The 22530-nt window shown below is 45.2% G+C and overlaps 7 protein-coding genes across 7 annotated transcripts; 4 read left to right on the forward strand and 3 right to left on the reverse strand.

Annotated features, from left to right (window-relative positions):
* Nucleotides 1-4855: 4855 nt before the first annotated feature.
* On the reverse strand, nt 4856-6960 carry N7466_007286 (T6SS phospholipase effector Tle1-like catalytic domain-containing protein; the record flags this gene model as incomplete). The annotated part of the gene is made up of 2 exons (XM_057166675.1): nt 4856-6487; nt 6553-6960. The coding sequence occupies 2 exons, from the start codon at nt 6958-6960 to the stop codon at nt 4856-4858; spliced, it is 2040 nt and encodes a 679-aa protein (XP_057019716.1).
* A 2445-nt stretch (nt 6961-9405) lies between these two features.
* Nucleotides 9406-11232, forward strand: N7466_007287 (phosphotransferase family protein; the record flags this gene model as incomplete). Its single annotated transcript, XM_057166676.1, has 3 exons — nt 9406-9515; nt 9598-10199; nt 10292-11232. 3 exons carry the CDS (start codon nt 9406-9408, stop codon nt 11230-11232), a joined length of 1653 nt encoding a protein of 550 aa, XP_057019717.1.
* Nucleotides 11233-12240: 1008 nt separating this feature from the next.
* Nucleotides 12241-12975, forward strand: N7466_007288 (uncharacterized protein; the record flags this gene model as incomplete). The annotated part of the gene is made up of 2 exons (XM_057166677.1): nt 12241-12286; nt 12485-12975. The coding sequence occupies 2 exons, from the start codon at nt 12241-12243 to the stop codon at nt 12973-12975; spliced, it is 537 nt and encodes a 178-aa protein (XP_057019718.1).
* Nucleotides 12976-13782: 807 nt separating this feature from the next.
* N7466_007289 (ceramidase) lies at nt 13783-15609 on the reverse strand (the record flags this gene model as incomplete). The annotated part of the gene is made up of 9 exons (XM_057166678.1): nt 13783-13915; nt 14037-14111; nt 14155-14214; nt 14479-14637; nt 14708-14825; nt 14888-15316; nt 15368-15428; nt 15494-15506; nt 15554-15609. The coding sequence occupies 9 exons, from the start codon at nt 15607-15609 to the stop codon at nt 13783-13785; spliced, it is 1104 nt and encodes a 367-aa protein (XP_057019719.1).
* A 734-nt stretch (nt 15610-16343) lies between these two features.
* N7466_007290 (phosphotransferase family protein) lies at nt 16344-17687 on the reverse strand (the record flags this gene model as incomplete). Its single annotated transcript, XM_057166679.1, has 1 exon — nt 16344-17687. The coding sequence occupies one exon, from the start codon at nt 17685-17687 to the stop codon at nt 16344-16346; it is 1344 nt and encodes a 447-aa protein (XP_057019720.1).
* A 586-nt stretch (nt 17688-18273) lies between these two features.
* N7466_007291 (uncharacterized protein) lies at nt 18274-19682 on the forward strand (the record flags this gene model as incomplete). The annotated part of the gene is made up of 2 exons (XM_057166680.1): nt 18274-18901; nt 18964-19682. The coding sequence occupies 2 exons, from the start codon at nt 18274-18276 to the stop codon at nt 19680-19682; spliced, it is 1347 nt and encodes a 448-aa protein (XP_057019721.1).
* A 794-nt stretch (nt 19683-20476) lies between these two features.
* Nucleotides 20477-22027, forward strand: N7466_007292 (uncharacterized protein; the record flags this gene model as incomplete). The annotated part of the gene is made up of 1 exon (XM_057166681.1): nt 20477-22027. The coding sequence occupies one exon, from the start codon at nt 20477-20479 to the stop codon at nt 22025-22027; it is 1551 nt and encodes a 516-aa protein (XP_057019722.1).
* Nucleotides 22028-22530: the final 503 nt, after the last annotated feature.

Genomic DNA, 22530 nt, shown 5'->3' on the forward strand with positions numbered 1-22530 from the left:
CGGAGTAGTAGGCTTGGACCAGGAACAAAAGTACCATAAAAACGGCCCCCTTCCTCCCATCTTTCCTCCCATCCTCCCTCACTGGTATTAGTGTCATGTAGGCAACCCTGGTCTCATCACACCGCCGCCCGGGTATCTTCTGAGACCGTGGGTGTTAACACGGCAACTGCCCCGTACACACAGATGATACAGAAAATTCTTCCATACCGTAATGAATGATATTAAATTCAATGGTTCCAGGGCCCATTCATTGGTCACGACCGAAAGGCCTAGCCATCTGACTATTTCAAACCAGGCTGACTAGCTTTGCAAGCGTGCGTGCTCGGTTAACTACTCCAACGCATCTATCAAGCCTCAGATGTGAATCTGATACGTCGATTCAGCTACGTAGCCCCGAGCTTGCCGGCGGGAATTATGTATAGCGGCTAGCCCGCGAGTGGATTCTTTGTTCTTTGTTGACGCACCACGTGCATCCATGGATAGTTTCAGACTTGCTTTCTTGTTTGCCTGTTAATTTAGAATCCGTCACAGTCGGAAGAAACCCCCGAGAACCGCAAAAAATAAAGAGAAAAAGGTGAAGAATTGTTTGGACAGGGGGCTCCAAGGCCAAGGACCAAGGGGGACTGGCACGGAAATCATAATAAGAAATTCCGCCACGCGGCGCCGCTAGTATACCTAAAACGGCCCCCATTGATCTTGAAGATCATTTCCCTGTATATATTTGAAATTTTAAGAATCAGATGCCCTCTTTCCATGACTACTATCAATTAAATTCAATCTGCCGGCACGGAGTGGAGATTCCAATTTTGGAATATGTATTTTAAAGAAAAGCAGGGCTGAGAGGGTCCGAGTTCCTTTGAAGACCGGCATACCAAAACAGTCTTAGTGAGATGCGAATTGTCCGAGCGATCTTAGTATATAAGAAGGATTTCCGCGTAATCTCACGCGAACTAGTGAAATGAAGTACACGAGAGAGACCAAAGTCCTGTAAGTGGGTTCCACTGGTCTTCTCAAGCGGCTCTGGACCCAGCTGATGTGGAGTATCTAGGTTCCCCAACCTAACCCAAATTACATGAAATTCGCCCGGGGTAGCAGATCCCTGGACGGTCCTGGAAAGGTCCATCCAAGCTCTATTTTCCGTTTATGATAGTGGCGTTGAAATCATATGTGATGACCACACATTAATTTCTTCTTTTCCTCTTGTTTCTAGAATTTTAGGATACCAAACAACCTACTAGACGTGGAAATCCCCGTTTCTCAAAACAATATCAATACTGAGGCATTGATAACACTGAAAATTTATAATATCTTATAGGCTATAAAAAGATTTATTTCCCGCGGGTTTCTTGACTTAAAACTCATCCTTCTTCTTACGACTCTCAAGGACTTCTTTCTTTTCAACAGTGGTTGGCATTATTGCTTTACTTGTTCGATGTTTATGAAGACCGGGAGTAATATGCTGGACTCGAAGTCTGAGGCCTGGGAAACGATGTTATATACCCCGATGGCCGGATATCCTGCGGATATGGGGAAAGAGTATATCGATTCTGTTATGTGAGTGATTAAACACATCTTGGCTTCAATTTGTCTAATTTATAGTAGGGAATCTCAAGGCAACCTCACGTCGTTCCAGCCAACTTGGACCAAATCCGCGAACGGTTCGAACCATGACACCAGCAGTCATGGGCAAAACACAAAGAACGGCGAAGCTTCCTCGAGTGGAAGACTCAATCCCACCACCCGCGCACGCGATCCAAAGCCGAAATCAAGTTTGCCTATCTCGAAGAAAGTGATTTGGAAGTGTGAATGGAATGGAACTTGTCGGGTTATCGCTTCCAGCAAACCTGAACTGAGAATGCATGTGGAGAGTCACTTATCGCCCGATAGTTATTGGAAATGCCCTCATCCCGGATGCACAGTTTCTTATACCCAGGGGAAAAGGAAGAAGGAGCATCTGAAGACACACCCGGAGATATTTGATACTCAAATTGAGTGATAGCCTGCTTCCTGGCCGATGGTCATTGGTGGAATGATAATTAGTATCATTTGGTATGTGACATGTCTTTTTCGGCATCTGCGTTGTAACTTTGTTCGTGTCATTAACATCAAATGTTTTGAATCAGTACATACTGATATGTAGGCAGTATGGGGTCCCAGTCCCCCAAAGCTCTTGTACTTCACCACCTTGGTCTAGGGTTCTATCGCTTTGAGGCTGTTTCCATGTCAATCGAGTGAATCGCAACACTCCATCTTGTCTATTCTGTATGGAAGGTGATCCTGGGGGGTTTTGGAGGCTTGATTTACCAGTCTACACATGTGGTTATGCTATTAAATTTACCACGATCAATTGATCATGCGCATATACATAAACATACATGTACTCATTAGAGGGAACCATTATTCAAATATGCTTAGGAACGAGCAGCAGAAATCAATGCGATCTATCCTCACATGCAGTATCGTATCCATGGATCCATATGCTTTCCGCCAGCGGAGCTATACATAACTTGGGAATCATAGAAATCAATTGACATCAATTGCACATGTGATATATACAGATCAATTATTGATGTGTTGGGGTCACCTCAAGTCCTGGTGGTGCACATACATAGGGTGACAAAACTGTTCAAATGTTTGTACACTTCTATATTTACCCGCAAAAAATAGCAAAACGCACCAACTTTGATATTCCATATCTCTATAAATTTATATGTAGACTTTTTTTCTGATTATACCTAGGTTATATTATATAAATAATTGGTAAATAAGTACTTCCTACAGTTAGAACCTCTGGTATGATTTATCCTGGTAGAGTTGCATGACTTTAAAGTTGAGGATAAGAAAAATTGTTGAAATTTGTTAGCAAACAGGCCGGTACTACTGGCGGAAATAGCGGCCATCCGGAAAATAACATTACCGCCTAACACACCACCCTCTCCAAACGTATAGGTTTTATGATTTTCGAATTATAATCCTTTTGAATGAAGTATAACCCGCTTTTTAGTAAAGTAAATAGACTTCAAGGATTCAATATATAAGGAATTACAAGGATTTAGTGTATAATACAGCATATAGTATAGCATATAATGTAGCACTTTATATAATAGAGTTTAAGAATTCAATATATAAGGAATTAATTACAGCAATCAATTGATTCAACATATCATACAGCATATAATACAGTATACAACATTCACAGTATATATATTATATTATCTACCCTCTACTAAACACAAACCTGTGTTTTTTTGCAGCACCTGATTGGCTGAGAGGCCCAAAGTAGGTCCAAAGAAAATGCCACAGCTAGGGACTCTAATTGACTATGAAGTTTAACCTAAGGTCCTAAGTAACTATTCCAGTAAGCCCGTAAAGGCGGTAGAGAGGGGCAGAAGTTCTCGCACTTCTCACTCGCACCTCTCACTCGCACCTCTCCCTCGCACTTCTCCCTCACACCTCTCACTCATAGGCTATTATAGCTATCCCTCTTAAAGATAGCTACTAAAGATTGTATATCCTATTAATACCTTTTATTAGCAGAATATATCTCCCTCTACTTTAATTACCCTAAAAAGTGTATAATGAATAGAGAAAGCGCATAATTCAAATTTCAAACTACACTAAATCTTATACAAATGCGACCATGGGAAGCGCGATAAAGTATAGAAAACTAAAAGAAGTACTGGCCGAACTCTGAGATTTGATGGGGTAATTTGGTAATTTCAATTTTCAATTTTCAATTCTGCTAATTTGATTATGTCAACTACCCTATTTTCCGGATGGACGCTATTTCCGCCAGTACGCATCCCCATAGTAAAAGTTCAGAAAAATGCCATATCCATTTTCTAGGCCAAACATGTCCACAATACACATGTGCAAGCATTTAAACCGTACTCCTAATTATACAGATCAATTATCAATCGTTTATGCTTGATCACTTTGTCATGTGATCCGTACTCTCACTCCATCTCTTGTAGATAGCTTGTTCTCTTCCTTCTCTTCTTCTTTCTTTCCTTCCTTGCAGCCTCCAATACTACCATATTGTGCTCGGCCTCCTTTCCTTCCTTGTAGACCTTGTGTGTCTCTTCAGTTTATTTAGAGTCAAAGCGGTTTAAAAATCTTCTTTTACATATAAAGTTGTGAGAATAATTGTAACCAAACAGGGCGAGTTTTGCTATTTTTTGCGGGGAAAAATGGAAGTGTACAAACACTTTTGTCACCATATGAAGTCTCGTATGTGGGGGAAATATACATTTTCAACCGCACCAACTTCAAATGTTTGATGATCTGCATCTAATATCTCCTAATCAGGAAGCCTCATAGAAGTATGTATTATAACCTAATTAGGGAATGTTCTAGAAGGAATCGTCGGGGTTCAACCCCCTAATTAGGCCACTTTTCCATCAATAATTATCCTATGCTGGCCCATGCATGTGGGCTTTGCACATCTCTACTTGTATAGTAATAGCTTCCTCCGACTTTCGCTTGCACTGGCTCAGGGTGGCGTCTCGGCATTCCGAGAGAATACCCGAGAAGATGCCAAACATGTAAACCCAGAACTTACTAGGGGAGGTACTAGTGAAAGAAAAAAATGAGTACTTACTCGTGCGAGATATTAGTAGGCGTTGAGCTCTACTTAGTATCGCGAGATCCTTACTTTCGAACCCATCACATGTGAACTGGGGAGGTTTTGCGCAAGTACAGGAGTAAGAAGGGGGGACATTAGAATTTAGGAATGGTATTTGAGAATAAATATGGTATTTCTAGATACTTTCAAAAAGACACAGTGAGCACAAGCTGTATAATGTATTCAATGTTATGTTGACTACTTAATAGTATAGATAAATCAGGCAGATGACTATTCTGTGAAGGGACATTCCCCCACCGGCAAGGTTGCGAAAAACGCTCTGGTGCGATCTCCTGTCTCTTTCAGTAGAGCCAGCTTCTCCTCTGCTTTCAAACCCAAGGACTGTGATCGACGCAGGACATGTATCAACGACTTGTCCAGACAAGAACTGCTAGTTTCTCTATCCGTCACGTATCTCACCGCGTTGAGCAACAGCCTCTCTCGTCGCTTGTCGTCTTCCGAGGCAATCTGATAATCTTGCTTCGGGCCAAAATCAAGGAACGCTTTCTGGAAATCGTCATGGTATCCGTCCAAACCAGCCTTCAACGCGAGCCAGTCCGCCCGCATGTAATCACGTTGACTGAACATGTGGTAATCATCCTCTGGCAAAGTGAAGACCATCTCGGGAATGATAATTTCATCATCGTGCTCTGGTGGGGAGTAAGAGGACCACCAGTTGCTGAGACGAGTGGTGTAAGGTGTATCATCATATTTCACGCCCTTGATTTCCTTCCTCCAATACCAGCCTTCCTTTCTCGTGACTTTTCCTTCGGAGTTTCTGATTTCGGGGAGTCTGTCTCTCTTATAGCCTTCGAGAGCGGCGGGCTTGTAGTGCAATATCTTACCATCCACATTGGCTTCGCGGTACCCCTTGCTCATTGCATAGGCTACCACGGGATGGATGCACTCATTTGTTACTCCCTGCTGGTAGTATCCTGGAGTGCGAACCACAGAGCCGCTGTAACCCGTCATGGACTCGATGCTATCTGGTCGGTAGCCCATGCCCCATCCGCCATATGCGGTAGGATTCTTGGGATCAGGCTTATCATCCGTATGTCTAGGCTTTTTAGCTTTCTTGTCGGCCTTCTTCGCATAGTTGTGCTCAGAATCATTTAGCTTGAAGGAGCGCTGCGAGAGGTCCACGATGGTGCAGGTGTAGTGGTGGTAAAACTTTGCCAGCGCGTATCTATCAAAGACCAGATTGGTATGTTCGCGGACCTGGTCAATCATCCAAACCAGTGAGAGATTGGCCATGGATTCCATATCGCCATAATGATCCATAGTGTCATTGCTGCCACCACCGATGTTGATGTGGTAGCCCGGGAACCAGCATTGTCTCAACTTAGTAGAAACGCCCTCAGGAAGGGTCCACAGAGTAGGAGGGAATGCCTTTCGGTGTTCGTCTAGAGCCAGGGCATGGAATGCGTGTTTGACATTCTCGTGCAGGTCGGTGTCGTGAAAGCCATACTTTGCATCATTGGTCTGCTCAACCGACATAACAACGTTGGATGGCCATCCCAGGGCACCCACGGTATCGAACACGCCAACGACCTGAATTGGAACCGGCTTGTAGAAGCGCTCCCTCCAGTTTTTCTTAGTTTCGACACTAGGGGGCAATGATTCTCGTGCGACCTGATAGTGCATATGCACAGCATCGTTGGCGACCGCATTGTTGGGAGGCTTGGTCACCTTTTTCGGAAGCTCTCTGTTCTTGTACTCGTCGTAGGTCACCCACCAGTCATCCATCATGTCCGGAAAGCAGATTCCCAGGTTGCAGACCAATCCTGCAACTGCGCGAGCCGTATACGCGCCGCGGGAAAAGCCGAAGATGTAGATTTCGTCACCGGGAAGCCAATTGCTGACCTGTGTGATATATGTGAGTAGGTCATGGATTTAAAAGGAATGTCAAAAGTTCAACTTGAGCGTACCAAGAAATTGTAGGCCTCGCACACATTCTCTTCTACTCCTCTTCCGAATGTGCCTTCGAAAATTTTCTGTGTCATGGCCAGAAGCTTGGCAGTCTTTGACGCATCTTCATTCGGGGCGCTATTCCCAGTCCCTACACCCGCATCGTAGTAGACGATCTGCTGAATCTCCTTGCCATCTTCGCCGTATTTATCGCAGCTGGCGATGGCACGGCTCAACTTTGCAATGTTGGAAGCGATGTTCTTCTCTCCGTGGTTGGAAGATTGCCATGAGCCATCAAGACAAAGAATCAATCTTCTCTGATCACGGAGCGGTTTGGTTTTTTCAACAGGTATAAATTTATTCGCTGCATCTGAGAACAAGTTGTCATTTTCCAGGTCCAGCTCATATCTGTATGGAGGCTTCACCATGGTGCTTAGCGGTGGTGGAATGAATATGTAATGAATGATAAGTGAAAAGAAAGATAGGAAGAGAACAAGAAAGAAAAAGAGAGGTCGAGGATGGCCTTTTATCTTTTTCGCCTACTTCGTACCCCTTTACCTTGAATACAGTGGACATTTCTTGGAAGACCATACTTTCCAGGTGAAGGGTGCGATTTTGCTTTGGCCTCCTGAGTGAGGATTTCTGTCAGTCATTCTTGCCGACAGGATACGATTGTATTGCCACGCAACCTTAGAAAGTTGGCGCATGATGCTATACTCATGGTCTGGCCCAATCTTCAGCTGAAGAAACAAAATCCGCCACCATTCGCTAGTCAAATCTCGGCCCACTCAAATAGAGTCAACATAGCCGACAATTGTCTTTTTTTCCCGATCCCATTCAACACCCCCTCTTCCCTGCATAGTAATTCCATCATAATTAAGATTCGGTCCGGCCCGGCGAAATCCATGGATTACCAAATTCTTTCCAAGGTTCCCGAGTGGGTTGCCATGCACTGAAGACGGCCTCAAACACCCCCATTTCCCGTTCACATCGAGCATTGATGCAAGATCATGCACATTTAGGATGGATCCACGCAGAATCCTTACCCCAGTTTTACGGGCAACCGGCAGTGGCTCCAAGGTCGCGGTTGGCTTTTGCCCTGAATATGACAGCCAAAAATATATGCACCTGTTCAAAACATTATTTTACTTTGAATGCGTAACGCGGGGAACAAATCAATTGATGCCATCAAGGCAGCAACCCAAGGTGATTGACAGTTTGATCCTCCAAAATTCAAAATTCAAGTCCATGCATGGGATTATTGTGGGCTGGCTGAGATCCGTATCGAGATGTGATGGAACGAGTAAATCGACCTCTTCTACGGAGTACTCCGTACCATCATAGCCACACGTTGCGATCCCTCACGTGACACCTTATTTTTGACCACCTTTTAGAATTCAGAAACAAAAATAACTTCGTGGCTGGGACTATACGGCGAAAATGACCCGCCGGGGAACATCCAAGGTTGTTTGATGGAGCTTTGTGTCGCGTGCGAACGGGAACGCCGAAGGCGTTCCATTTTCGCTAGCGTACAGCAATACCCAATCGTGAGCTTAGTAGCTGCATGATTATGAAGAACTTAATGTGGGGCTTGGAGTTCGGGGTAATTTAGGCAGCTCGAAGCTCGCATTTTTCTCCCATTTGTTCTGCACCTAGCCCAATATAACGTGAAGCGGAGTCTCCGTAAGGAGTAATACTCACCACGAGTGGGGAATACCACCCCCTTTTTCCAACAGTATCGAAATTCTTTAGTTGAACCCACGGGCACAGTTCACCAAGCACACGCGATCGGGACGACCGACCGGCAACCGAGATAACGAATTGTTAAAGAACAAATAAATCATGCACATCGCATAATAAGCTCCTATTTAGAATTGAAAGAACGAGTCTACAGAGGAAGGAGGGTGAGAACGCAATGTTGTGGTATTGATTGCTGCGAGGAAGAAAGAAGAAGAGAAAGAGAACAAGCTACTAATCTAGTACACGAAGATAAGTAAGGGTACAGGTCACATGACCAAGCAAGAAGTATATAATGGGCATATTTTATAGGCGCCTGAGAAGTCTCTTCAAGCAACCTACAAGCGATTGCGAGACAATACTGCCAAATACCTACAGAAGGCTCCGCAGCCACTCGTGACAGACGTACACTCATGGCAAGAGCTTCTCGCACTAACCGACGACCGTTTTAAAGACTGTATCGCAGACGGTGATTATCTTGATGACGTTGGAACACTTTACATGAAGATGACCTAGACGAACGCTTCGCTGAAATCGTTAGCTGGATGGGAATCTGCCGGTTTGATAAATATCTTTTGGGTGCTGCAGGGCAAGCCACTAGTAGCGAAATGCCAGGTGCGGGTTTTTATGCTAGAATTAGAAACAATGGTAGTGGGCACATCGAGTTGTTCCAACAAGGAGGCATGCGGAGGCGATGCTTGTGTTGGCGACGGCCGGCATTTGCAGAATCGAAGCAAATAACCTTCAATGATTGGCGTGTATAGACCATAGAGCCCATGCTTAATGTCTTGTGATTTTCTAGGAAAGAATTCATGAAAGCCCTTGGGCTAAGCGTTGAACGCTCAAAGTCCCGTGTGAAGATAAACAGCAGATGGAATCCCAAGTTCCCAACACAACATTATCTGCCATCGAGACCTCGCTCCCGCTACAGTCGACAAGTACGAAGACATCATATTAATGACCAATGTTTGGTCAATGTCCGCTTGTATTTATTTCATAAGTGGTTTGATTAATGAGAGTTATGGCGCGTTAGTTCAATGGCGTCAAAACATTGAAAACATTCATAAATAAATTCCTCAACACCATACGCGTCACCAGCCTACTATTATCTTTCAGCTGACGGCTTCCGCTTGGCAATGCGACGCTTTACGCGAATCTTCGGCCGATACTTACAACCATCACCCAGGACGATCTCATCTATGAGTGGTAGTCCTGATCTGTTCGAGTACACATCCGGGCGCTTTTTGTGAGTGGTGACGATTAATTACTAGTAACTGTTGAACACATCATTTACGATAGGCTGACTTTCTGCATTTGAATTTCCATAGGTTTAATGGAGATCTCCGCCGCACCGAACGCCGTATTCAATTCGACGTGGATGCTCTCGCCAGAGTTGCCTGCCAAGCTGTCGGCCGACCCCTTGATGGTGTTTCGATCACAAAACTCGCCGAGGGGGGCTTCAATCGTGTCTTACAAATCACCTTCAATGATGGATACACAGTTCTTGCAAGACTGCCTTACAAGTCGACCGTTCCAAGGCACTATGCAGTGGCCAGCGAAGCTGCCACACTTGCAGTTCTGCGTGCTCATGGGGTCCCAGTTCCTAAAGTCCTTGCGTACTCTCCGGATCAGAACGCCATTGGAACTGAGTATCTTCTCCTTGAACGACTTGAAGGAACACCACTGAGTGACCAGTGGTTCTCTATGGATACCAAAACTCGGGTTAAAATAATGAGACAGATTGTTGATATGGAAAGACGGTTCATGAGTATTCACTTCCCAGCAAGCGGAAGTCTTTACCACTCCCGTGATATTGACAGTTCACGACAATTCTCTATTCCACTCTCAGACGACATAGTAATTGGTCCAACTGCACAGCATGAATGGTGGTATCAGGAACGAGCCTCTCTGGATATTGACCGTGGCCCATGTAAGTCTCAAGTACTTTATCTAGGAGCCTCCTCCTCCCCCTCCCCCTTTCTTTTTATATATCTATCTCTTCTACTAATAATTATAATCTAGGGAACAACTTCTCTACATGCTTCCAAGCACCTGCTAAGCGCGAGATTGAATTTTGCGAAAAATTTGGCAAGCCACGCCCACACGTCGAAAGATACCTACGAGAACTGCACCAGTTTAAAAACCTATCACCTATTCCTTACCAACATCTCCTTGCCAGTTATTTGAAATTAGCGCCCTACCTCGACATTCCCTCCGACCACCGTATGTCTCGCCCTACTCTTCGTCATCCGGACTTTTCACCTAATAATATCCTTGTAAATTCCTCCAACGACGTGGTAGGGATTATCGACTGGCAGCACGCAGTCATTCTGCCTCTATGTCTATGCGCTGGAATTCCCAGTCATTTTCAAAATTGGGGGGATCCACTATCGGAGACCTTGTCTAAGCCCGAGGTTAAATTGCCAGATAATTTTGATCGACTTAGCCATGAAGAACAAGAAACTGTTCAAGAGACGATGAGGAGACGGATTGTTCACTTTTACTATGCTGCGCTGACCATGAAGTACCTACCGGATCATTTCGACGCCATCAGAACAGAAAATTATATGCTTCGAGCAAAGTTCTTTCATCAAGCACAGGCTCCCTGGGAAGGAGACTCTGTCTCGTTGAAATACGCTATGTTACAGGTCCTGAAGAAGTGGCCTATGTCGCTGGATGAAGGTGCAAGATTTGTTGAGTGTCCAGTTCACCTTACTGAGGCAGAGATACAGGAATGCTTAGAGAGCCATTGCCAAGAACAAGAGAAACTACAGGAACTTGAAGAGATGAGAGATCTTATCGGGACAGATGCCCTTGGCTGGGTTTCAGATGATGATGAGCTTAAACGGTGCAGAGCTGTCATCCAGAGCATCAAGAGTGGTTTGATGCAGCATTCAAGCACCGAGATGGAGAAAACTGCGATCGTTTCTCATTTCCCTTTCGATGATCATGACGAACATTGAAAATGCGTGGTATCATTTCATAGGTCTCATCTCTTATTAATAAAATACCAGTAGACATGCCACTCATGAGCTCAACCTATCTATTTCCGTTTCATTTGTTTTTTCCGACACAGCACCTATCAACAGATGCCTGTCGTCTTTAAATAGTTATGGAATATTCAGCCCCAGTAACACGGTAAGTCTTCAACATTTGAATGTTTCGTTACTCACTACTAGGCATTGCGTGAAAACTCCAAAGTAGGATGATAGCATGCTTGCTGGGGAACTTGGAATGAATGATGACCTGCTGGCATTGGTTGAACCTGCTATTTGAGGAAATAATTTATTTAATTCATAGTATGCTTCTCTTGTGTTGCATTCATTAGGCACCACTTAGATGCGCAACGCATATGCTTCAAGTCAAGGGTCCCATTAACACCATTTGCCAACTGGGATAAGGATGTACAGGTAAATGGCCCCCAACCTTGCAACCGCGCTCCTTACGACAGCCAACAACAATGCCCAGATAGATGAAAGTCAAAAATTGACGTATAGAACTTTCACAGTCGGCTAGAGTATACTTGCAGATACTGGTAACACTGTCCGTGGCTGCAATAAGGCTGAATAAAATAACCTAGATAAGGCGAGCAGAAACACATGGCTAGAGATTATTGGTCAACAGGGACAAGGATTTTTACTACCACCTTAACCGATTGGAAGATACACAGCCTCAGAACCCTGCTCTTATAAAAAAAAGAATCACCCAACCTTAGCTAAGCACTTTACTCTGTAGGTAAGCGCCCTCTGGTTTAACCTGCGCTTTGGTGTACCCTCAGACCCCTAAAGGCTTTCTGCGATCCTAACTACATCACTTTCATCCTAGGCATATTAATCTGCTAAGAATAATGAGTGAATATTCTTCCACAATATTAAACATCACATTTAGTGCTTAAAGCAAAAGGAGTCACATAAATACTACCTGGAAACTCCAACTATTTTTGGCACTAAATTTAACGAAAACCTTCTATCATGGACACGCCAAAGAAATATCTTAACGCAAAGGATTTTGAAGATGGTAAGATTCCATGAACACTCCATCCTCTACTAGGAGACCATAGAGGTCTCGAAACCAAAATCACCGCGCAAAATCAACAACGCTAATAATTACTTATGCGACAAGGCCTTATAGTACTCGATGATAAGATAGGCCACAATCCTTAGCTCATTACATTCGCCCCTATCAGAATCGTCTCTGCGGGTAGATTTGTTACAGTATCGTATCTCAAGAACCGCGAAAGTACAGGCGATCTCTTTGCTGGGGACAAGGACATTGAAGGTGCATTTAAGAGTATTGTGCTCTCAGTGGCATCGCAGCTGAATTACAATGAAGAATGGGTTAACGGCGAAATAGGTATCTTCATTACCAAAAAGACTCGCCAGGCCCTATTTAAACAAGCCATCGAACAGGGCATCACACTTTTCAAAGGAGAAAATCTAGAGGTCCTAGCCGCTCCGATAGAATGGGCTCTTAAGCATAAGCTGAGGAGAATCAATACCGGGGATCAGGACCGGAAGGTGGAATCGGATATAATAGATGTAATTGCTCTGTTGAAATATATAAAGGAGCACAACAATGGCCCTCTAGATCTAGAGAAGATTCAGACAATAAAAATGAACAGATTCAATGTGATTCCTTATCACAGGACCATGCAACGAGTGGCTGAGGTATACCGTCAGAACTATAATAAGGACATTTTCGAATAGGCTAGCCTGATAGGTGATTGAAGACACAGAAACATAGCAGAGTATGAGGCCAAGGCTATATATATCTATTTAAGAGATAGAAAGAGGGAGTACTAGGAAGGGATAAGATAAAGTACTTAAGGATAGATATCTTACATCTATCAGATAGTATAAAACCAGCCTATATTAGTAATAATATTACACCAGAGGAAGTTAGGACCTTTACCCCCCTCCTCAAGCACTAGATTCCCATCTATATCCAGCAATTCAGGTAGCACAGAAAGCTTAAGAAGATCTTTATTAATAGGGGCTACCTTCCTTATCCAGGCAGGTAGTTCCTCTACAGTAAAAGGGGGCCATGGATCTCCGTCTTCTTCTCGGTAAATATACTCTCCATTTCTCCGCAGACCCAGACTCAATCTCTAATTAACTACCTTATATAATTCCTCAGCAATAGAAGTGATGATCGCATAACGAAGCAGATCAGGGTCTTTGGGGTCCGGTATAGATTACAGCTTCCAGTATAGCCGTTTAAAAAAATATTCCACTTCCCATCCCATGAGTTCATAATGGTCAGCAAGATAGAGCTCATAGAGCCGATAAATTGATCGCAGGGGCGTATCACGTATACGCCAGGTAGGAATAGCACAGAGGTTATGAATATCGCCGAAATGGGATGCGATTATGCGTGTGTTATTGTTCGTATCTTCGAAGAGCGTACGGAGGGGAAATAATTCGGGGATGGGGAAGAACAAGGACGGATAGGGGATGAACATGGCCAGAAGTGTAAGCAATGGATACTTGTTTTGATGGCGGAGTCGGTAGAAACTATGATGTAGGGCGAGGGGTGAGTGTGCGTAGTGAAGCTATGCTCGAAAACGGGCCCAGAGAGGTGGCTTCGGGCGGCGGCGACGGGGTGGTGGCATTGTGGGTAAGTTCTGTAGTGATGAGAGGATTGTAACTTGAACAGTCGGTGGTAGTAGTCTAAGAAGCATTAATGCCGGTGATCACCGGTATTGGTTAGCTTAGTCATTCCAGTCTGCGTGTGTAGTAGATTGCCAGTTATTAGCCCGCTCACTCACGCTTCCTCTATGCCTGCCTGAGCCTTTCCCTGTGATCTGACAGCTTGGAGGTAGAGGCAAGCCCTTTGGAACCACCTGGCAGTGTCCTAGCCGAGTTCTGTGGCCAAATCGGGCTTACCGTCTGACAGACTCCTTTTGCCCAAACAATCCCTGACGGTTGACCGCTTCCTCAGCGAGACTATACCGAGAGACAGTGAGAGTCATAGAAATATGAGTTAAATGCAAGTTCGTCACCTAACCTATCAGCACTTGAGTAGATACAATTGACTTAGAGACAATGTAACCTATGATTCTCTGGAGTCTGGATCTCCGCTATATGACTTGGAAAACAGCCAAAATCCCTAGGCAGAAATACACAGCAATAGAACTCAGGAATATTTCAGCGGTCATTTTCCAGGGACAAAATTGGGCGTAATTTCACTTATGCTTTTTGTCATCTAACCCAACCATAGTGGAAGCAACTCCGGCAAATATTGACTGGGAAGCCCATGATGCCGGCCAGGCAAAATTTGCATCAATATCCTGATGATCCTCACTTGACACAAGTTGATCAATGACCGCAATAAAAGTATAGGCGCCGATACCGGTGAAGAGGTGCCACCTGTATATAGAATAAGTCTCTCCGCCCACGAAAATCAATCGTAGAAGTACAGATACTTGGTACAACTTACCATCCGTGAAGTTCTAGCAGCCATGCCCAAGGAAGCCCAATTGCCGCTCGTGCACTCGTAAGCCACTCACAGGCCCAGCTATCCACAAGCCAGACAATATATCCAAGATGAAAGATGCCTTGATTTGGAATTAGTTTGGCTGCCTATAAAGAGATATCAAATACTTATAAATTGACTTACCAGCCCCAAATACAACCATACCCCAAATCTGTCGCCGAGCTGTTGAATTTTCAGTGGTGCGTTGTTTGAGTAGCTGAATAGTCCGAATACCGATGATAGTGATGCTGCTAACAAAAAACGAAGCGTGAATAATTAATTCATCCGTTGTGACGTGGTAAATCACAAGTAGCGAGAGAGCTACATAAATAACTGCACCCGCGATAATTGAGTCTTTGCGATTGGCGTTTACTGTCAAAACTCTATGCAGCAGTGGGGTGGTTGTGAAAAGCATAGATAGGTCGTCCAGCATCTGAGTGTGGTATTGTAGACTGATGTGGTAGATTGCAGAGCAAAGTCCAACTGCCATCAAGCCCCCGTAGGGGAGGACGCGAGAGAAACCAATACTGCCAGTCTGCTGTAATCGGCGTAGGCCGTAGATCGCATAGAAGACTAAATGGCTATGTCAGAGCTCACACATTTCCCTAAGATTCCTGTACGTACTATAACATAGGTTGGTCAAGCTGTTGATGAATTCCGCGACATATCTTGTCACAACATAATCCTGAAAATGAAAAAAAAGTTTCAAGTCAGCTGCATGGATAATACGAGTCGAAGTCGGGCTGCTACCTGCTCGCAAAAGCTAGTCTATATTAGCTAATGACCTATACGAGATATAAGGTAACTGACTTAGCTTTAGAGCTTGGTGGGCCCCAAAAGGCATCGGTAGGGGTGTTGATTCGCATTATGGTTTCGCTATGTGAGAAATTGAAATTATAGCCAGAGGCACAGAGAAATAGGTGGACGGATAAAAAGAGAGATCCACGGTAGATGTGTTATGAAAGAAAGATCCTGACATAAGGCAACAGAATATAAAAGCCGACAAAGTAGACAGCAAACAAGCAAGGTAAGAGAATTTTGCGACGTCCTGGGTCAATCATGTAAATAGGTTAAGAAGCCACGTCGAGACTAGGGATCAGGGTGCGGAAGCCGACGGGGCGGACTGTTATGGTCCGAAGCATCCCTGCATTTCTTTCTCGTCCACCGCCTCCTAACGCCGATATTCTCCTGTCTTGATCTTTGCCCGACCTCTGCTCAACACGCTAAGACCTGAGTGTGTTTGTTATGCAAGTCATCCGCCCGAAGAAAAGTATTCTTTTCTATCTTGCCTTTCTATCAATATCCCTCTGTACCTTCTCGGTTGCTTTAGAGACTAGTATTTTCCCGATTGAACTTCCGGTGCGAAATGATGCCCTGAATGAAAATACCTAGGTCAATGGAGAAAGCAGATTTTTATTGAGACAACACCCAATAAAGGAAACAGCAGTTAAATACTTCAGACAGTTTGCAAATGATTTACACCTAGAAGCCCATATTTCTTTGCCTTGAGCAACGACGATATGAAACATATCGGAAGTATCATGGCTTGTGGAACAACCCCTACGGCCCACGGGTTGACGTGCTTCTCATTTTCTTGATGCTAATAATCGACAAACTCATCATACGACAGATGCTGTTCAATGCGATTTTCACTTGCTTGCTGCATCATCATTGGAACAAGCTTCTCCAGCTCCTCTAACTCCTCCATCGACAGAAGCGAAAGCCTGTCATCAAGAGAGCCAGTTCCGAAGTACTTTTGATCAAGAAAAGTCCAGTAGATATCATCGAACATGTAACTTTTCCGGGCGGCAAGACAAAACCAAAAGAGCCCATTTTCCATAGACTGCGCCATCTTCTTTGATAGTCGCTGAGAATCCTCCATCCCCTTCAGCTTTATTTGTTCGTCTTCGCAGTCCCGGAGTATATTAAGAAAGAGTTGTAGACGGGGAGTGTATCGATGAAGGAACTCATTCAAATCTGACTCCCAAGCCTCCGGGCTCTCAAAGAGAAGCCACCAGGGTGCAGTATAGGTGAATTCAGCAGGCGCCACATACGTATACTCCCAATCAATGATACTTGTTACTGTGGAATCTGTTGCTGAAACCAGTACGTTCGATGGGCGTAGGTCATCACAGTAAAGATGGAAAGGACCCAGCTGCTCTACTGGAATAATACCAGCAATCTTTTTAAAAAGACAGCGAGCAATGTATCGTTTGCGGCAATCTTGTTCGCCATCCATAGCATCATTGCGTTGGTATCGAAGATGGAGAAGCTGTTGTGCTGCAACTTCCTGGAAATATTCGCCAGCGGTAGAAAAACTTCCTTCTGCAAACACACCAGGAGGTAGGTTTCCAACGCGTACAAGTTCGTTCATATTGAGAGTCAATGGTCGTTTCGCCACTTTCCAGACTCCCGACTCTTGAGTTAGAGCCCCGATACGTGGAAAGACTGGTTTTGATAGCTCTAGTAACACGTGGGCCATCTCACGTAAAGCAAGTTCAATACCAGTCCCTGAAATACCCGGAGACAGGCTAGACGAGCCTTGAAGTTGGTTGGATAACAAAGTCCCTTCAACAAAGGTCATAACAATATAAGGTCCGCACCCCCATCGGCCTGCTCCAAGAATCAAGGGAATGGGAACTTTGGTGTGCTCATGAAGAAATCTCATTACTGAGATTTCATTTCTAGTTTTCTCGGTGCGAAACCGACTCCGACCCAGGATAGGAAATCGAACAAGTACACGAAATCCATCTTCAAACGTGACCGTACAGCAAATGTTATAGGAACCAGTGATGAAATTCGTCACATTTATCGCGCGTGCATCCCCGCTGCGATGCTCGCTTGCAAGTCTCAAAGGCAAAGCAGGCGACTCCTGAGACAGCAGTTGAAGCCAGGCGGAGAAAAATCGCTGGCCCTGTTCCTCAGCCAGGTGATCCCAGTCCATAGCATGATTTGGTTTGCAGTTGATGGTAGTAGTAGAAGTAGTCAATCGCTCTGGGATTTCAGGGTCCAGGGATAATTGAGCAAGGCAGAGTGAGGGCGGGATGAGGAGATCACGTAATCTTTTAGGTACTCCGTCTATAGTAGCGAACATAAAACCAAAAGGAAAGATCGATGTTCCAGGATAAGAACGTGGCATGCGGGGAACAAGTCGCAGTCCGTTTCAGTTCACGGTCCGCCAGTACTATCATGTATGTATACGGTATACCGTACTGAATGTGGGGCGCGGGACTTCGTTTTTTGGCCTATTACTTAGCGCCTGCGGCGAGCGAGAGGGGCCAGAATGTGCACGCTAAAGCGCGGCGCGCCCCACAATCGTCGGTCACTTGAAACCGCAATGGACTACTATATCTCACATGTGCAAAATATGAGCTTGACACGCACTTTAATGAGTCGATAATTTTTGGGTGGTCTATACTATCTTGGTGCCCATTCTTGCAGATTGAAACCATTCTGTCAACGGCTTTCAATCAATATTCCTCGCAAATCACCCTACCCCGCCTGCGCCGCTAGCTTCCAATCTAAGAATAATGTCCGGTGAGAGGGAGTCGCCTTTTCCCGAGTACTACTATTGTGGGAACACCGGTGAGTTTAAAATAGACTTTGATGAATGTTCCGGAAATGAACCCCGTGGAGAGTTCGACTTTCTTGACCACGCGCCTGCAACTTCACACGGGACCTATCTGGATGGAGTTAATGAAGGCCTTGAGCCTTTGGAGGATTATCAACCTGGTGGCTTTCACCCAGTTCATCTTGGTGACACACTCGGCCCATCGCAAAGGTACCGTGTCATTCATAAACTAGGCCATGGTGGCTTCGGAACTGTGTGGCTCTGCCGAGATACGCAGGATTCGGGATATGTCGCTGTCAAAGTCATGGTTGAGGAGGCAAAACAACATGATGTTCAAGATCTGCTCATAAAAAACCTTGATCGGTCGGTTCCTGGGGCAGATAACATTGCCATTCCTCTGGATTCCTTCTCAATGGACGGACCGAATGGCTCCCACCAATGTATCGTGCTGCCAGTTCTCGGCCCGTGTGTCTCGCCTAATTTATGGCTACAGCTAGAGAAGGATCCTGGGCCTATACTTCGAAAAATGTCGTACCAGGCTGTTCTTGCCATGAAATGGCTACATACAAATGGCTTTTGCCACGGAGGTATGTACTTACCATTCCCTCCAAAACCACTGGGACCACTTTTTTAATAACAACAACCATAGATTTTCGACCTTCTAATATTCTTGTTAAGCTGAATGACCTCAACCATTTATCTGAAGAGCAGTTGCTCTCACTATTAGGTCATCCTGAAAAGGCCTACGTGCGTACAGAGTCAGGTGAAGACCTTCCAGCTTCTTCGCCACAGTATCTGATACTTCCAGCGGATATCTCCCGACTGGGTAGCAAGTACCTAAGTGAAGAAATTTGCATCATTGATTTCGGCGAAGTGTTCCCAATCTTATCGCCCCCAGAGGATCTAGGAATACCTGAGAATTATCTTCCACCTGAGGTCCTATTGGAGCAAGAGAATGCTATCGGCCCGGCCTGTGATATTTGGGCGCTTGAATGCACGCTTTTCGAAATTCGCCAACAAGTCCCGCTTTTCTACATGATTTATGACATCGATGAACTCCTGGCAGAAATGATACGCTTATTTGGTAAACCTCTACCAGCCTGGTGGGACAAATGGGAGGCACGAGAGGATTTCTTTGACGATCAGGGGAAGTGGCTTCGTGGTCGTGCTGACACGCAAGAATTATCACTAGAGGTGGTATTGAACAATCTCGTTGAAATTGTCGCTCCCGAGATGAAGAAATTGATTACATCAAAGAAAGAGCAGGGTTTGATGGCAGACCTCCTGCACAAGATATTGGCCTATGACCCTGAGCAACGTCTAAGTGTTGATGGTGTACTGAATCACGAATGGTTTAAGATGGAATGAAGAAATTTCCAGATTTTCGAATCTCCAAAAAAACAAAATATAAAAAATATAAATATACGCTTAGAATATACAACATATGTACCCTTTGAAAACATTTATGGTACATGCGTTATGACATGTGTTTCATTTGGTCCCTTTGGGAAAATACACAGAGCCAGTATGGTCATGTTGGATTGAAAAGTAATTTCCCAGAAATATGCTGAAAGATCGAATGATGAACGGGGAGCGGGTGATTTTTTCTCCCCTGGAGATCGCCCTAGAATTTCCCCAGATTATATTTTCCGTCCCGCTTAATCTAACATCGAACATCCTAACGAGCTTGATCTTACTAGCATGCTTGCAAGGTTACTCCTGAGCCCCTAGGCATGGTTCAGAGGCGTTCATGGGGAGCCCGGAGAGTCAATACCCCGTTATCCCGCCATTGGCCGCGCCGGAAACTAGGACAATCGCTACCCCGCTGCCAGGGGAATTGATGCACTGCAATGCAGACCACTTGACCTTTCCTGGGGAAGGGAAATAGGCTAAGCTCCAACTGGGTATTGATGTGGGGTAATTTTCGCCGAGCGACAACATTTGAAGATGAGCTTGCTGCTGCTGGAGGCATGCCCTCTTGAAAATTAGTACGAGTGGCTTTTCAACTCGCTACCAGGCCCTGTCAGGATAAAGAGCGATCAATTTCCTCAGCCGAATTTCTTTTGGGCTATTATTTCTCTATCAAAGCCAAGCATCATTCATCGCCCAAACGCTGGCTGAAAGTGAATTTCTCAGAAATTCTTCCCTCATACATCGACATAATGTTCCGCGTCGACAAATCTGGTGTCCGCGGCGTCGATGGCGTGACGTTGCGGCATACAGACCAGCGGACGCGACTCTGGTGGAGCTATCCCGGTTTACGTTCCCTCAATCTTTTGTTGCTAGGTTGTATCGTTTGCGACATGACCAATGGCTACGATGGCTCCATGCTTAGCGGTCTGCAGATTATCGATGCCTGGCAGGTTGCGCTGGGTAAACCTAAGGGGACACGCCTAGGTACTATCACGAACGGCACTCGCTATGGGCAACTCGCGGCTCTCCTTATTGCAGCACCACTCATGCAGCGTCTGGGCCGCCGGGTGCCTATCATGATGGGATCGTGCATCCTGCTGGTCGGCGTGGCACTACAGGCCGCCTCGGTCAATTACGACATGTTTGTTATCTCGCGCCTGCTCATTGGATTTGGAAACACAATCCAACAAACGGCTTGCCCCATTTTGGCCGCTGAGCTTGCCCATCCCTCTCAGCGTACCCAGATCATTGGTATCCAGAACACAACCGGCTCGCTTGGTCAGATCATGGCCGCCTGGATCACCTACGGGACCTCATTCATGCTTTCATCTTGGTCATGGCGCTTGCCGTCGTTACTGCAGGCTGTATCGTCCGTTTTCCAGCTCGTGATGATGATACTTACACCCGAGAGCCCACGTTGGCTGGTGCACAAGGGCCGTCGCGAAGAGGCGTATCGTATTCTGACCAAGTACCACGCAGAGGGTGACGAATCATCACAGCTATTGCAATTCGAAATGGCAGAGATCGAAGCAGCTATCGAGGTGGAGCGGGAGCAAGCGTTGACCTCGTGGATGGAGTGGGTGCGCACTTCTGCCAATCGGTACCGTCTCTTCATCATCATGACATCTGGCTTCATTATCCAGTGGTGCGGCAATGCTCTCATTACATACTATATTCACCTGGTCTTTGAGTCAATTGGCATTAAAAGCTCCAAGGAGCAGTTGCTTATCAATGGCGGCATGACAATCAGCGGCTTTGTGTGGGGCAACGTATGGTCTCAGCTTATCGACAAGATGGGCCGGCGGCCAATGTTCCTGATTGGCATGGCTGGCATGTTCGTCTCCTTTTTGATGATCACGGTCTTCACCGGCGTCAACGCGGGCATTGACTACAGCAATGGAGGCCTGGGTAACGCCACCATTTTTGCTATCTTCTTGTTCGGCTGCTTCTATAAAATGCCCGGCTGTATGGTTCCTTCATACGTTGCTGAAGTGTCACCATTCAACCTTCGCGCTAAAGCGTTTGTCCTCAATGGTTTTGCGGATGCCGCGGCGAATATTTTCAGTGGTTATACCAACCCCGTAGGCCTCGCAGCCATCGGATGGAAATACTACATTGTATGGTGTTGTGTTTTGGTCAGCAACTTCACCATCATCTTTTTCTTTTATCCGGAGACCAAGAATCTCAGTCTTGAAGAGGTTGGCCAGCTATTCGATGGGCCGCCGAAGAACTCAGAGTCCAAAGTTGTTGCGCAAGACGAGGACAAAGAGCATGAACCTCATGTGACAATGATAGAGTGAAAGCTCGACCATTACGGATTCCAATGTTAGGAAGGTATTGTTGTTGTCAGAGGTTACTCATCCAGAATGTATACCTAATTCGATTCTCATTGAAAATCCGGAGTTTTAATGCGGGATGGTTCAAATGACTGGCGGAATCGTGATCGAGTTGATTATAGGCATGTGTTATGACAGAATCAATCCGACATATATTCAAAGTTTCAATCCTGAAACCTCCCGAGGTCTCTAACGCACTTAAAGTTGACCATTTGGAAATAGTAACCTAATTTAAATCCAATTCATATCGAGGTGACTGATGTCCACTCGAAAATTTAAACCCCTCTGGATATCACAAATGTTTTTAACAAAATTTGAGTGAATCACTAGAAACACTATGGTGAAAAAATGCATTGTTCAAATTCCAAGGTTCTTGAAGCGTGAAGATGAAGGTCGGTGTAAGATACATATGACAATACAATGACAATACAGTACCCAGAGTGGAGCTCATCAGTGTGGAGAAATCA

The sequence above is a fragment of the Penicillium verhagenii genome (assembly GCF_028828195.1).
Source record: "Penicillium verhagenii strain IBT 33310 chromosome Unknown utg000007l_segment0_segment0, whole genome shotgun sequence".
Classification (NCBI taxonomy): Eukaryota; Fungi; Ascomycota; class Eurotiomycetes; order Eurotiales; family Aspergillaceae; genus Penicillium; species Penicillium verhagenii.